General features: G+C 41.2%; 2 protein-coding genes across 2 annotated transcripts; both read left to right on the top strand.

Moving 5' to 3' along the window:
• The first annotated feature begins 1,752 nt into the window (after positions 1 to 1,752).
• LOC116253890 (phragmoplastin interacting protein 1) lies at positions 1,753 to 6,111 on the top strand. Its single transcript, XM_031628876.2, has 4 exons — positions 1,753 to 2,442; positions 2,641 to 2,812; positions 5,266 to 5,312; positions 5,409 to 6,111. The coding sequence occupies exons 1-4, from the start codon at positions 1,838 to 1,840 to the stop codon at positions 5,884 to 5,886; spliced, it is 1,302 nt and encodes a 433-aa protein (XP_031484736.1). The 5' UTR covers positions 1,753 to 1,837; the 3' UTR covers positions 5,887 to 6,111.
• Positions 6,112 to 11,609: 5,498 nt separating this feature from the next.
• Positions 11,610 to 15,114, top strand: LOC116253961 (protein SOSEKI 5-like). The gene is made up of 4 exons (XM_031628967.2): positions 11,610 to 11,946; positions 12,072 to 12,141; positions 12,647 to 13,483; positions 14,671 to 15,114. The coding sequence occupies exons 1-4, from the start codon at positions 11,727 to 11,729 to the stop codon at positions 14,840 to 14,842; spliced, it is 1,299 nt and encodes a 432-aa protein (XP_031484827.1). The 5' UTR covers positions 11,610 to 11,726; the 3' UTR covers positions 14,843 to 15,114.
• Positions 15,115 to 15,547: the final 433 nt, after the last annotated feature.

The following is a 15,547-nucleotide window of genomic DNA, read 5'->3' as shown; positions in this document are numbered from 1 at the left end:
AAATATCAATAAAAATCTGAATATGCCAACATGTGATAAATCAGATAGATATAATAAAGATCCGAATCCAATTCTTTAACGTCTCTTACTCTACCCCTCCACCAAAACAACTCCTATATTCTTTTTTATACATTCGAATTAAAATATTTAAATTGATTTAAAAGTGAAAAATGTAAAATCGCTCCGGCCAATGCTATTGGCGATATATCAGCGGAGCTCATGCAGACTCGTTTTTTGATAACATTGATTGATTCGAAGTTAACTTGTTCTCCCGCTTGATAGTCGGTGAGTTCTGTTAGTCGAAACCTTTATCCCCAAATTATTTCAAGTTTGATTGGGATCTGAGTCCAAACCAGGCCACTCCGATCTCGGTTCTATGGACCAAATAAACTCGAGTCAGGTTCGGTTTGATAAGAACTGGTTTCGGATTGATTTGATGTCTGAACCCGAGCTCGGGCTCGATGCACCTGAACCTGACTCGAGTCGGCCCGTTTACAATAAAAAAAATTATTTTATTAAATATAAAACAAATTTTTTGAATATAAAATATATAATAATAATTAAAAAATAATATTTAAAATCTTAATTGGGTCGAACCGAGTATCCATTGAACCGATCCAGACCGGTTTTTTCGAGCTCAGGCCGAGCCCGATCGAGCCGATACCCATTGAGTACTCGGTCCAATACCCACCTTTATTAACAGATGCCACATGTCACCGGATCAAACCAAACAAAACTTAAATCTTCAATAGGCTTCCTACCCTATAACTAGGACTGAGCATCAGATCCAGCTAGGTCGAGCCCGAGAGTACACAAAGCCGAGCTCCTGCAGCCCAGACTCATCTCCTTACTTATCACTCATCTTCATGCCTATGAAGTTTTCAGTTTCATGCCCACTCTTATTTAAAAATTTTTACAATATCTTTAATCGAAGCTTTTTAGAAAAGCACTTGATTAACTGTCAATTTAAGTCATCGGACTCTTTTATTTTACTGCCGCATTCGCATCGAATCAGGTGTGCACCGAACTCCAACTCACACTCGAGCCCAGTTAAAATGTCATATTACTAAATTACTTATATAATATATATTGTTTTGATATTTTTTTATGTAATATAATTTTCAATATGTTGTATACATTATTAACTAAATTATAATAATAACATATATATACTGTTATATATATAACTAATTAAAAAAAATAATAATAATACCACCGCACTGTCATACATGTGCCACCTCTCTGGAGACATAACTGCCAATTGTTGGCTTCTTTGTGAACCAAATAATATATATACATATAATTAGTCGAAGCGCTGGGTTTCATGAAAAGCATCAGTACTGTAGAAGTTGTCCTGTTTTTACCGCAAATGTTTAAAAATCAATATGACCCAAAAAGGATATATATTTTTAAAGTTATTTAGTATTTATAGTTTCAGTGAGCGAGAGAGAACTCCTCATTTTTCAATTTTCACCTTCACATAAACAACGTTATTATCACTTTTTTAAAATGTTTTTCCGTCTCCATCTTATTCACATGTTCAAATATTCAAAACTTTTTTCACCGTGATAATCGTTTTTCACCAACATATTGAAACGCAGCGTTTTTTTTTTCTTATTTTCTATTTTTGGGGTATCTATCTTGTCCATAGTTCGTACTCTTTTCAACGTTTATGCCTCCGACGTTTGCCTAGAAATTCCGTTAAAATGAAAATATCGTGATATTTTCCAAGTGGCAACTGGAGCACTCCTTCATTTTCCTCCTGTTTCAGAGACACCATTGGCGCTGCCGCTCTGAAATCAAGCCCTTTCCCTCTCTTTCTCGCTCTCTTTGTAGGATGGTGCTCTCAAACAAGAAGCTCAAGCAGAAGATAAGAGCAACTCTAGCGGCTTCTGCACTGGGAAAACTCTCTGAAGGAGAATCGAAGAAAAGAAAGCGAGACGGTGATGAAGCGGATGGCTCCCACCTTCAATCTGTCAAAGATATCCCCGGTTCGTCAATCAAGCTGCCCAGATTGTCCAAGAGAGAGAAGAGAAGGCAGAAACAATCGTTGTCCAGTGACACCCAGAAGGCGGTTGATGGAACTCCTGCTGCAAACTCGAATGCTGCGGACCAAAGTCAGAATTCGAGTGCTGTGAATGGCGAAAAGAAGGAGGAGAAGAAGAAGAAGAAGAAGGAGAAGGAGAAGAGGAAAACGGAGGAAACCGAGCCGGTGGTAGAGAAGGAGGAGACTGGTGATGACAAGAAGAAGCAGAAGAAGAAGAAGAGGAAACGCGAGGAAGCAGAGCAGAAGGTAGAGGGCAAGGAAATGAATGATGCGAAGAAGGAGAAGAACAAAAAGAAGAGAAAGAAGAAAATCAAGAAGAAAGGGAAGAAAGCAAATGAAAAGGAGGAGAATCAAATAGAAATAGCGGAACCCCAATTGGAGAAAACCAATGGAAGGTAAGAAATATGAGTAATTGATGGTCTCTGTTGGCAATGTCGTTCGCTTCATTCTGGTCGTCTGGTTCTGGTAAGGGACCATCTTCTGCAATTAAAGGAGAGTCCTTTTTTTTTTCCTTCTACTACTTTTTTTCATTCCCTTTTTCGAGTTTTCCTTATCATTGTTCTTCTACATATTGTATTCTGTTGAATTTGCAGCGAAGAGAAAGTAGATGTTTCTACAAAGGTTTATGTGGGCGGCATTCCTTATTATTCTTCAGAAGATGACATTCGGAGTTTTTTTTACGGTTGTGGTACTATCACTGAGATGGACTGCATGACATTCCCCGAGAGCGGAAAGTTCAGAGGCATCGCCATACTCACGTTCAAGGTCAGTATGAACTGTCTAATAAACTCATTGTACCGATTCAGTTCTGTGACTCTCCTGGTTTATTGGGTTCATATGTTTACTGCCATGCAATAGAATGTAGAATTTCTTGTGGCTATTGAATTTATGATCCAACAATCCACTACACCGATCCATTACGGACAATATTTGAAATGTAGACTTTTTTCTGTAAAGTGCCGCATATATGCTATATTAGTTTCAAAGGGATTCTTAAATTTTATGTTTAACTAAATAATGCAAAATTTTGAACCGGAAGGGATATAAGGTTCACGAGAGACTGGGGGAGAAATTGCATTCAGAGAGTCATATATTATAAGGCTGTCGGTGCCAAATTATCTTAGGATGGATAGATTAAGTTCAAGTATGTTCCACTTAAGACGATGGTAAGGGCATATGTTAATCCAGATGACTACTGAAGCTGGTGAAAGAGATGGTTAGGTGTATTTAAGGCGCATTATGAAGTATAATTTAATAGGTAGGACTTAGAACCTCTAGAAGATGCTACCTGCAATTCATATTGGGACGTGATGGAGTTACTTCTGTGGAGGCAGCCTTGTGGAGAGGTTGTCATCTCCTTTTAGATAGATGGATTCTGTCATTGAATGATAACCAGTGGTGGTCTGTGTTGAGTTAAATTGCTTCAAATTGTGGGTGGCGATGGGCTTCTGAGAATTACCATCGTGTGCATCATAGAACATTTAACTACTCCAATCTGTGATCTCTACTAAATATATGTAACTAGTGAAGGGGAAGGTGAGATCTCTTTTACACTTTTGGAAGCCTATATTCCTTGAATTATCACCCTTCACGAACCTAAGAGTATGCAAAGAAGCCGTTGGAGGAAGATTCTTTTCATAGTCTGACACAGTTAAAAGCCTATGTCCCTTGAAGTAAATCACCCTTCACATGTAATGGCCTTATGAACATAGGAATTTCTAAAGGAGCTGTTGGAGGTTGTTAACACCTAAGGAAATGAAAGAAGTCATTTCATACGATCAACTTTATGAGATTCTTATTGTATAATGATGGGTCTATTCCTGTGAGAAGGGTTCAATATTCTCCATCTATGCCTGGATGCAGGCCTCCCTTTATGCTGTTCTATACATTTTATTATTATACAATGTAGCAAGTGGTCGAAACGTCTCTTTTCATCTGATTGTGATCTATTAAGTGTGTTCAGCTGGTTATGTATGTTAAATGCTTTTCTGCACATAACTTTGACACTTTTTTTTGGGTATCTTTCTATAGTTTTTATGGTTAATCTACACAATGTTCACCTAGTTGGAGCCACCACTGCTATTTTATTTTCATAGATATACTTTGATAAGTGTTCTTGCTGCAGTGAATATCCTCTCTCTTCATCAATTGCATGTTTCTGGGCAGCCAGAATCATTTATGTTGGAGGGGCTTCTTCTGTTCATAGTGAGATGTAGTTTTTTAGGTGACCCATCACTATCTGGAACACATACAAATTTCTCCATCTTATAATGCTGCTGGTTGAAGTATTAGGAAACAATGGGGTTCCTCTAATTTTCTTACAGTAGCTTAAGGAAAAATCTGTGTAAGTAGAGTTGTGTAGTATTTAGTTATTCCTCTGAATTTGTAGTGGTAACAGTGTATTGTGGATTTAATGATGCAGATCTGGCCTTCATTGTTTGGTGGAGATCGTACAATAACTTTTGATGTCCTTGAGAATGCTTGTTTTTTCCTCAAGGATACTGCACTATTTAATTTTTCAATAGACATTGTAGTGCTTTCACTGTGTGTGTGTACGTGTGTTTGTGTGTACCTTGAATTTGGTGATATGAATGTGACCTCCATATGCATTTCAGTGGAGTACTTGCAAGATGAAGAGGTGTTTTTGTGTGCATATTTGTGTATCTGTTGGATTTGATGATGTGAATGTGACCTCCATAGGCTTTTCATTGGAGTACTTGCTGGATAATGAGGCTTGATGCTAGGACAAGTTTCTAATTATGGCCAAGCATGCACATGTGAGAGAGAGAGAGATTATTTACAATAATTATCCCTATGCAGCTCGTGGGCTAGCAGTGCTGATCATCACCTCGGACAAGAAGAACTGGAAAACAGCATCAAACTGAAATGTCTTCTTGTCCAATAATTTTAATCAATAATTGCCTCTCTGTTTTTTTTTTTTTTTCGTTTTTATGCCAATGTTAGCCTTTGGTAAAGCCCCATTTTGTCATAAAGTGGATGGAAAGGATGACAACCCTGTATAGTATTTTCTGTATACGTGCTCTGAAATGTGTAACAAAGACAACAGACTAAAATGATGCAGAGGATTGTGTGTACTTGACAAGCTGATTCATGCTTTCCTTTCAGCTATGCATGCAATCATTTTTCTTATCTACTATGATGCTACTGAGTTTCATTTATACTTGGTTTGATGCTTATGTGATCTGTCTGATTTTCAGACCGATGCTGCTGCTAAACGAGCCTTAGCTCTAGATGGTGCAGACATGTAAGCTTGAACTACTGAAGTTAATTGTGAAATGCTAGCACAAAATCTGTTTCCCTTTTCTCTCTACTGTTTCAGAAAATTGTTTCTCTTCTCCAGGGGAGGTCTCTTTCTCAAGATACAGCCCTACCGCGCCACCCGAGCTGAGAAAACAGATTTCGCCCCAGAGAGAGTGGAGGGCTACAATAGGATCTACATGGGGAACTTATCATGGGATGTAACAGAAGAAGACATCCGAAAACTTTTGTCTGACTGCAAGATCAAGGCAATTCGGTTTGGCACAAATAAAGATACCGACGAGTTCTTGGGTTATGCCCATGTGGATTTCGCAGACGATGTGTCACTTGGAATGGCATTAACTTTGGATCAACAGATGGTGTGTGACAGGCCAGTTAAGATAAGGTGTGCTGCACCAAAGAAGGGAGCAGAGATTAAGAAAGACTCCGGATCTGTCCCCAGCAAAGCAAGTAAGAAAAGACGAACGTGCTATACATGTGGCATTCCTGGTCATCTCTCATCCTCCTGCCCTCAGAAGCAGCAGCCTGATAAGAAACCAAGTTCTGATGGTGGAAAATGAAAACATTATCTTATCTTTGTTTACGTGAGAGTTTTGATGTAACCTGTCTCAGCAAGCTATGTCACTTCCGCTTTGAGATATGTCCAAAATTTTGTAGTTCAGTAGGGCATTTTTTTTTTCTCTCAGAAAAGTTTATTAACCTCTGTATTCTGTCTTCAAAATTCACATAATGTTGAATATTCAAGTTTCATGACACTATCACAAAACTGTTTGTGCAATTTGACATTTTTTTATTGGAATGTATATGCATTCAGTTGCATTGAAACCTTTTCCTTCTGTGACTCATCAACCATAGACCTATGCTTTGGAAAATAGGTATTTGATCTTTGTTGTTGTCGTCATCCTTTTCTTGACTAGGCATGATGTTGTATTTTAACAACATTTCATCTTTGTAGTCCTGGATTGCATCGCCATGCGAATCTCTTGAACACTACACTAATGGAAATATCAAATCCTCTAGGTGCAGAATGGTTGAGTAGTCCTGGATTGCATCGCCATGCGAATCTCTTGAACACTACACTAATGGAAATATCAAATCCTGTAGGTGCAGAATGGTTGAGTAGTCCTGGATTGCATCGCCATGCGAATCTCTTGAACACTACACTAATGGAAATATCAAATCCTGTAGGTGCAGAATGGTTGATGCATGATAGCAGGAAACACATCCTTTCAGTTCAAACTTCTAAGAATATAATATATTATATTATGTGTGTGTGTGTGTGTTCTCTGTATACAAACCATGATATTTCCTTCCTTGTAAGATCTAAAAGAACTGAAAAGCTGAACTTCAAATTTCTTTCCACTTCAAAATATATATATCATGCCTTGAAATTTTCTACATTGGTGTTCTACATTTTTCTTGTTTTATTTATCCTTCAATTTAGCGTTTAATATGTGCTGGATTTTCCTAGCTTTCTCATTTGTTGACTGCCCACATCCAACTCGTTCGCTTTCTTTCTTTCTTCGACCCTGCAAAGGAAAAATTCAAGCCTAAACTCTTGTGGAAACAGCTTTTAAACCTCTTAAAGGGTGTTTGGTAAGAAAAACTTGTGCTTTAAACACATTATTGGTAAGCATTATTCGAAAACTGCACATTCTTATGTGTGTGATAGAGAGAGAAAGAGAGGAGGGCCTGTGCGCTGGGCCACAGGCGACCTACCTCTTCATCCGCCGGTGACCTTCCTCTTTCATACGCCGGGCAACATCCGCTCGTCTCTCTTTTATTTTCCACGGCAATGGGCAACAACAAATAGACACAATCTTTTTGAAAGACATCAAACAGGTGCCCAACTTCTTTTACCTAATTCTCAAACAGCCGCCTTCCCACTAAAAGCGTTAGAACAAACAAGTCACAATTTACTTCGTTTAGGTTAAAATATCTCTTAAAGGATGAATAAAACTAAAAAAAAAAAAATAGTGTCGCCCCTCGCCGGCCAGTGAGGAGTGGCAGCATCCGACAGCGAGGGCCGATGCACTCATTGGTGAAGTGGGCATGCATATGTTTGATTCCTGTGGGTGCAATTCAATTGGACTGCGTAGTAGTAAGTTGAAAGTGCATTGTCCTTATACTCAAGTTCCAACACAGCTTTAGACCTGGAGATCTCCTAGGAGAAAGGGGAAAGGCGAAAAGTTGACAAAAAGTTTGTCCATGCAATAGATAATTGGTTTCAGCTTGAAGTTAGAATCAGTCCACATCTTACATTTGTTAGTAAACATAAAATCTGATCACACATCGATTTGAATTTAGTTGCAGGCCGTGTTGTGTCGGGATCCAGGCTTAAAGTTGAAATCGAGCTCAAATCGGCTCTGTAGCAGGATGGGATGTTTTGGCCTTTGCAGCGGGAAATTAACTATGGAAAACATCATTTTTCATGAAGAAGTTCGAATTAAAGTTTTTAAATTTTAACGCCCGGACGAAATATCATTTTTTATAATTTTTATATAAGACAAGTAAAATTTTATAAAATTTATATATTTTTTTTTTTTTTTTTTATGTGGGGCCAAGGCTCATGCAGGCCCCCCTTGGCTCTCCCTTTGGTTGGAGTAATGGACATGATAGGAACTTTTGGTAGGCAGTTGGTTTTTATTTTGAATGTTTGACTCATCAATTTTTTGAGCTGTAAAAGTGGGGTTATCAACACACAAGTTGAAGCATAGTGGGGACCACGCCTCGAAGCACAGAAAACAAACTATGTACCCTAAAGAGATGAGAGGTTGGGTAAATGAGAGGCACTAAATCTCCCCCACTCGCCCAAAACATGTCTTATTTTTAATTAAGAGTCTTTGAGGGTTGTGTAAATATGCCCAAGGGAAGCTTCTTCCGTCATTATTATAATCAAAGGGAAGTTAGCAAGGAACTGTGTAAACAGTTACTAAATAAATAATAAAAATCAGGGTTGGACTTTGTTTATGAGATGCTGCTGAATTTGAATGTAGAGCATATTGCTGGTACCCATGTGGGAAAAATTATTAAAATGGCAAAGAAACAGTGTTAGTCAATGTCCTTTGTTGAAAATACGTTGTAAAAAAAGGAGAGAACGTGAATTTGAATTTGAAAGTTTAGTGCCATCTTTGGAGGTGACAAAATAACCGCTTATTTTTTTGCATATGTAGTTGACTTGAAGGGTGTTTTGGCTACTGTCAAATTTCAACATCAACCTACCTCAGACCCATTTTTTGGGTGATGAGCGGGAGCATAGGCGGAGGTGAGAATTTTTTGTCGCAAGGGCCAAACTATAGTTCATAACAACGGCCAAAATAGATTTTTTCAAACTTTTTTATATATTAAACTAACATTTTTTATATTTATGTATAATTTTTTTAAATCTAAAGGGGGGCCAAATCCCCTCCGCCCCCCCCCCCCTTTTTCTCTGGTCATAAGCGAGATACCACCTAAGTAAGAGTTAAAGCCTTCCTTATTTCTCCCTTGCCTTCAAGATGTAGAGCTGCATTAGCAAGGAGTGGTGAGATGTCAACATGCTTCAACTTATATGTAGGACCCACCCCCTCAGAGGCGAAGCCAAGGTAGGGCATGGGCCCTGACCCCACCTCAAAATTTTTTTTTTTAATTACATGTAAATTTTAAAAAAATTTACTTGTTCTATATAAAAATTTTGAAAAATGATATTTCAGCTTTAATCAAAATTTAAAAAATTTAATTCGGTTCTACTCATGAAATTTTTTTAGCTCCGGCCTTGCATCCCCTTATGATACATGAATATGACTCTCCATGAGTTTGAAGAGACGCACCATATAACCAATCTCCAAGTTCACCTATTTGAGCTATTGCCCTCGGAACTTAGGCATACTGCTTTAGAGAGAGAGAGGGGGAGAGAGAGAAGGTGAGTTGCAATTGCATAAGCCAGTGTAGAGCTAGAACTTTTTAGGTTAACAGCATTAATTTTAAAAATAAATCATTCAAATACATAGTAAAATGTTTAAGGAGTGTCAATATATAAATAAATTTTGTGGGACTGTGTGGGCAACTGCCAACACTAGCCATATGTGGTTTAGTTCATAAATCTGAGATCTAGATCTAAGATCCATGGTAAAACAAACTCAACAAGTTATACAATTTTTATAATCTAAATTCTGTATTGGAGCCAAATGAAAGTTTTTGGAAAACTTATGTGGTAAAATTGTACTTTCCAAAAGGTTGGGAGGCGGAATGGCCCCCTGCTCCTCCCCTGTTGGGGAGCCACACTGGGCATTGAATTCTTAACATGAATATCTTTTATTAGGCACCCTTTAGTTCTTTTTTCAGAAAAATACGATTTCAATGTTCGATAAAATGACATGGAATTTTTTTTTATGAATGAAAATAAATTGGACTTTCTTAGAATTATTTTACGTGACAATTATAATTCATGTTCTCAGAGACACTCTTAATGACAGATAACTCCATTTGGCATGAAAGAGCAATTTCCTAAATAGTAAACGTTTATGTAAAATATCGAGAAAAGTGAGAATTTTCCGTTCGATAAGTACCCAATATTATTGTAATTATGATTTCTTCTTGCTAAAAATCACACAACAAATGCCAATGAAAATTATGACCAGATAATTTAATAGGAACCAGAAATGAGATCGGGTCCAGACTCTAAATATATGGGTTCTTATTACCTTAAGATGAAAGTAGATCCAAATCCAACCACATCTTGACTGCGAGGGAAGCCTCGGTCAAGAGCTCCAAGTTAAAATAAACTCAGATCATTGGCTTGGATCGGGCCGATTCCATCAGCTGTACCAATTTGTCGCCGACAGCAAAATTTGCTTGAATAAACCAAATCACGGACTTGATTCAATTCCAAAACTGAATTTTATAACATTGCTTCCAAATAGGGATGCTAATAGATGATATTAGCATCGGACATCTGGCTGATCCGATTACAAGAAATCGGATACGGCAATATATTTAACATCCAATCAAGGAACAACATCAGATTCCGATGCAAGACATGACACCCAATTGAGTTTGAATCCAGATTCGGTTTTCAAAACTTATCTGGATTCAGTTTTAAACAAATATTCAATATCCATACATTTTTGAAAGTGAGTATCAACATGTTATGTGAATTTTGGTGTCCAAATTAAATTGTGAATTAAAAAGTCAAGTTCTTTTATATTATAAATTTTTATTTTAATTTGAATCCGAATATGTGAATATCTAAATAGCCCTGCATCCATCGAATTCGAATAGGTCCCATCGAACCGACATACCCACTTCGAAAGTAATGCTGCCTGGTCGGACCACGGCTGTGTAGGTTAGCATCAAATGCAAATACTTTGGCTCAAAGAAAATTTATATTTTCAACCTTTTTTTTCTTCATAATTCCAAAAGAGACAATTTCTTGTGATTTGCTTAACACGGCCCATATTCCTTATGAAAAATATCAAATGAAAGGTTGAAGAAAGTTTGGTTGCGAAAACAAAAGATGTTAGCTAAAAAGGTAAGGACATAATAATTTAACTGTTATCCTTTTTCCCTCGCTAGCCAAAAGTTTACTTTTAACTCTTGAAGCCCTTATTTGATTCTCTTCACAAAAAGTGTGGCTCTTTTTAGAAAACAAAAAATTACAAAGAACCACCTAACATAAAATAAATAACAAACCGCCGCCTAATTTTTGAAGCCTGATAAATACTTGCTCCATTTTTTCCTTACAAATTATAATGAACTAGTTTGAATTAATCTTAAAAAATAAAAAATATATGGAATTAGAAAATTGAAATATTCTTTAAAACTAATAAGACATTGACACGTGGCCATCCGAATTGGCTTAAATAGGAGGATTCGGACCGATTTTTAATGACACTGATATTGTCACAACTGTATGGGACGGTTCAAGTAGTTAAAAAGAACAATGCTTTGGGAAAAAAACCTGTTTTTGGCGGGGGAAAATATCGCCATATATAAACGACAAAAACAGCTAAAAATGACCAGGTATTTGTCCCGATAAAATCGACGATGCTAGAGGGTACGTCCATGTAGCAGGCATTCATGCTTTTGGTCCAACAGGCCGTCCTGAAATGTATGGCAAAGTTAAAAATAACGGGTTATTTTATTTTAACGGCGGCGAGGCCATGCTTTTTAGAAAAACAAAAAAAGAGGGGGAAAAGGTCAAGAGGCATGACGTGGGTGGAGAGTCAAAACGTACCAAAACCCCCCTTTTTTGCTGCACCCGTTTGAAAATCCCTCTATAAGTACCCCCTCCCCCTTTCTCCCTCACTCCCTTCCTCTGGCTCTCTTCCACCGCTCTGTTTCTGTTTTTAGTTTCTCTCAACTCGCAAGACTGATCGAGAAGACGGTGAGGCGAGCAGCCCTAGCTTTCCTTTCAGAAGAAATGGCGGCGAGAGCCAGAGGAGGAGGTAGGGTTCTCGAAATGCCGGCGAGGAGGAGCCGGGAGGCGAGCCCCGAGAGGACGAAGGTCTGGACGGAGCCGAGGGCGCCGAGGCAGGAGCGCAGGGTTCCGGTGCTTTACTACCTCTGCAGGAACGGTCAGCTCGAGCATCCGCATTTCATGGAGGTTCCTCTCTCTTCCGTCGAGGGGCTGTACCTCAGAGGTGAGATTCTCCCAGAGCCTTCCGTCCTTCTTCCTGTTCGTTTCCGTGTTTTTCTCGTTCGTTTTTGTTGCTTTCGTTTCTTCCCGCTTCTTGAAATCGATCCCCGGTGGTTCTGGTTCTTGCAGATGTGACGAGCCGTCTAAACTTCCTCAGGGGAAAAGGAATCGCTTCTATGTACTCCTGGTCCTCCAAGCGGTACGGATCCTTCTTTTTCCCCTTGCTTCTGACTCGAGTTTTTGTTTCCTTCTTCGTCTTGCTTTTTTTGCTGAAGTTACCGTGTCTTACTCAACTTTAGCTCCGAATTCACTATTTTTTGTCGTATTTTTTAAACTGACTGAGCATTTTTTGACTTTTTTTTTATGGTTGCTTCGTTGATCATTGTGTATCTTCCTGATTCATTTTGCTTTGTTTTATCCTTTTTTTTTTGCAAGTGCTAATATTCTGATAGTTCTAGCTTCTGTGGATTTTCGCTTGTTTTCCAGAAATAAAGACCTGCTATTTTTGCACTCTTTCTTCGTTGATCTGTCATTTTCTCTCTAATTTCTTCTTCTAAGCATATATTTCCATGTAATCCTTCAGTCGTTTACTCGCCTAATCGTATCGTTTTCTACTAAGTGTTTTTTTTTTCCGCCTACTTTTGTCAATTTCTTAAAAATTTTCTGTGTGATAAGTTTTCTGGTTTTCCTCGTTGTTCTTTCAGGAGCTACAAGAACGGGTTCGTCTGGCACGATCTCTCGGAGAACGACTTCATTTACCCGATCAACGGCCACGAGTACGTTCTCAAGGGCTCGGAGATCGTTAATACTCTTCCTTCATCGGCGAAGGCCTGCTCTGTTCCTTGCTCGTCCAGAGAGCCCAGGCTGGTCAGAGAGTTTTCTCCAGAAGGTTCCTCCAGCAGCAATGAGCGATCCGGCGACTCCGGCCCCCTGTCTGGCCGGAAAACTATAGACAAGAGGGAGTACAAGGTCTACAAAGCGGAGACTCCTGCAGAGTTCTCGGCGAAGGCGGCCGACGCGTCGACGCAGACGGACGACCAGCGCCGACGAGGTCGGAGAGAGAATGCCGCCGCTGCGTCGATGGAGCTGAACGCGGATGAAGTGTCGCCTCCTCCGTCCACCTCGAGTCCGTCATCGGGGACGGACGGCAAGGATCAACCGGACACGCTTGAGGCGATGATGAAGGACGACAGCCGCGTAGGGAGCTTCCGGACTGTGGACGGGTCGCCGGAGGAGCTGTCGGTCCGGATGGTGAACCACGCGAGGGTGAGAGCCTCGGCGGTGCTGATGCAGCTCATCTCCTGCGGGTCTGTTCTCGTCAACCGCCCGCGGCCACAGCGCGACCAGAAGGCAGGCAGCCCAGCGGGGACGGGCGCCGGCGACCTGGACTGCTGCCTGGGCGAGAACCCGGGACTCGCGGCCAGGGTCCGGTTGGAGGAGAAGGAATACTTCAGCGGAAGCCTGGTGGAGACGCGGAGAGGCCAGGGAGTCGCCGAGGAGATTCCTCGCCTGCAAAGATCCTCCTCCTACAACGCTGACCGGTAACGGCCCCTGTTCCCTCTGTCCTCGCTCTCTGCATCTTTTCTGTTTCTCCATGTTCTGTTCGGTCGAAACGGTGGGTTCTGGACCTTCTGGTCCCTGTGAGGGTTTTTTCGTAATAGGGAAAGCCTACTGGATGACGAAGGTCAGACGTGAAAGCGATCCTTTCTCGACCCACACTTCTTTACTCTTCCCGTTTTGCACATTCCAGTCACATGGACACGGACAACAAGGCACGAAACTTTTTTGCTTAAAAATCACTGCCTTGTAGATCACAAAACGGGAAGTGAACAAAGTGGTCCTGATCCATGATGTGATGCGCGACCGACGGTCCTAAATTCTCATATTTGTTTGGGACAAATGGGGGTTGTTCTCTCGTGATCACTAAACACCAATACCCCGTTCTCGTATAGGCCTATGCATAAATGGGCCTAGAAAAGAACGTGGCCAACTGGTAGTACTTGAGGGGGACATGACACGCGACTAAATTGGAACATCCTGGTTGCGTCCTTCATAAGGCTTTACTCTCAAGGTGGAGGGTGGGAACTGGATTGGAACTTTCCCGTTCCTTGTTACTCGTAAAAAAGAACAAATGAAAAAAAAAAAAGCGGTCTTGAACGAACGTTCGACTCGAGCTAAGTTCATACGCGAGTCCGTACTGATCGAGCAGCAAACTCAACCCGGTCCTTGGCAATATGGCACCAAACGGGACCGTCTTGGACTTGCGCTTTCATTTAAGAGCTCCGGGCGAGCCGTCCGATGCCTGTGGCTGCCGACTAAAAGCTGCACCCTGCAGCGCAACAGTGCACTTTGCTATAAAACGCCTTCCAGAGTTCCAGAGTCCAGATCAGAAGAGCGGGTTGTCTTCTGCTCTTGGGGTAGTTGAGGGGATGAGTTAAAGCGCTGAAACATCTTTGGATCCGTGGGGGGTTGACCTGTTGCCTGCAGGGTGGATACGTCAAATCAGTTTTTTGTTCCGCATTGTTACTTCCGGTTTACCCGCCTACGAGGAGGTGCAGTTTTTTTCACCCTACCATGAATGCATAAAGAAAACCACTGTTGGAGGCCGCATTTATATCCTCGAAGGGCGTAGGGGGGACGCAAACGGCTGTCGTGAGTAGGCTCATCCGGACTCATTTGTCCGTCTATCTGGCATTCTGTAGTTAAAGCTTGTTGTTGGTTTGCGCAGGGGGGACAGAACGGAGGTGACGGAAGAAGAGGAGGAAGGCGTACGCGCGAAGTGCATCCCAAGGAAGACCACGAGGTCGTCGGGGAGGAAGGAAGGGAGCGCCATATCCCGGAGCGCCCACGGCAGCAAGCGAATCACGGACGAGCCGGCGAAGAGGGCCGCCGGCGAGTGAAAGAAGAGAGGCGCGAAGAGGAGGAAAGAAGCTTCGACGGTGGTGCCACGCTCCGTACTGGTGCTACGCCTTGCAGGGCACGGCGAGCGTATGTTTTTTGTGGGTCGTGTGAACCCGTGGGTTCGGTAGGCGTCTCAAGGGGTTGGTATCTCGGTCCGGGCACCCGGCGGGGTCGTATAGAGTGAGTTTGAGAGAGGGCGGGATCCTGGTGCTCGGGGAATGTGTATGCTTTTGTCCTTAGTTTCGTTTAAAGCGGTTGACCTTCGCGTATCTCCAACAGTCCACGTTCTCTCTTCTTTTAGAGCGTTTCGGTTGTTGTCCATCCCCTTTGTTCCTTCCCTCGCGCAGAGAGGGAGGGAGAGAGTAAACGTGGGAAGAAGCGGCCTCCAAAAGCCACGCGAGAAAACAATGAAAGGAACACGCATTAATGTTTTGTCTCGGAAGAGGCTGGAGTCCGGACAAGTATGGCAACTGGGATGCAATAAATACAAGGTTCATCATCTTATGGCGATTGAAAGCGAAAGTAGGGTTGGACTCGAACATAATTTCCGGCGATAGAAAGGTGGGCATTCTGGAATTTACATAACCATCAATCTGTCGACTCCTGGAACTTATGGATTCCAGAGACGTCTAAAACGATCGAATCACAATCCATTAAGGAACGTCCAAAATGCGTTGTAAACGGCACCAGTATGAACCGATACA

Source organism: Nymphaea colorata, chromosome 5 (assembly GCF_008831285.2).
Source record: "Nymphaea colorata isolate Beijing-Zhang1983 chromosome 5, ASM883128v2, whole genome shotgun sequence".
Lineage (NCBI taxonomy): Eukaryota > Viridiplantae > Streptophyta > Magnoliopsida > Nymphaeales > Nymphaeaceae > Nymphaea > Nymphaea colorata.
The sequence above is the reverse complement of the archived record's forward strand: the minus strand, read 5'-3'. Positions and strand labels throughout refer to the sequence as shown.

Bases quoted from the DNA above. Each gene is read 5' to 3' on its own strand.
- LOC116253961 (XM_031628967.2), top strand. From the start codon at position 11,727: ATGGCGGCGAGAGCCAGAGGAGGAGGTAGGGTTCTCGAAATGCCGGCG. The intron at 11,947-12,071 runs GTGAGATTCTCC...TGGTTCTTGCAG, and splicing joins CGAGGGGCTGTACCTCAGAG to ATGTGACGAGCCGTCTAAAC. The intron at 13,484-14,670 runs GTAACGGCCCCT...TGGTTTGCGCAG, and splicing joins TCCTCCTACAACGCTGACCG to GGGGGACAGAACGGAGGTGA.
- LOC116253890 (XM_031628876.2), top strand. From the start codon at position 1,838: ATGGTGCTCTCAAACAAGAAGCTCAAGCAGAAGATAAGAGCAACTCTA. The intron at 2,813-5,265 runs GTCAGTATGAAC...TCTGATTTTCAG, and splicing joins TCGCCATACTCACGTTCAAG to ACCGATGCTGCTGCTAAACG. The intron at 5,313-5,408 runs GTAAGCTTGAAC...TCTCTTCTCCAG, and splicing joins GCTCTAGATGGTGCAGACAT to GGGAGGTCTCTTTCTCAAGA.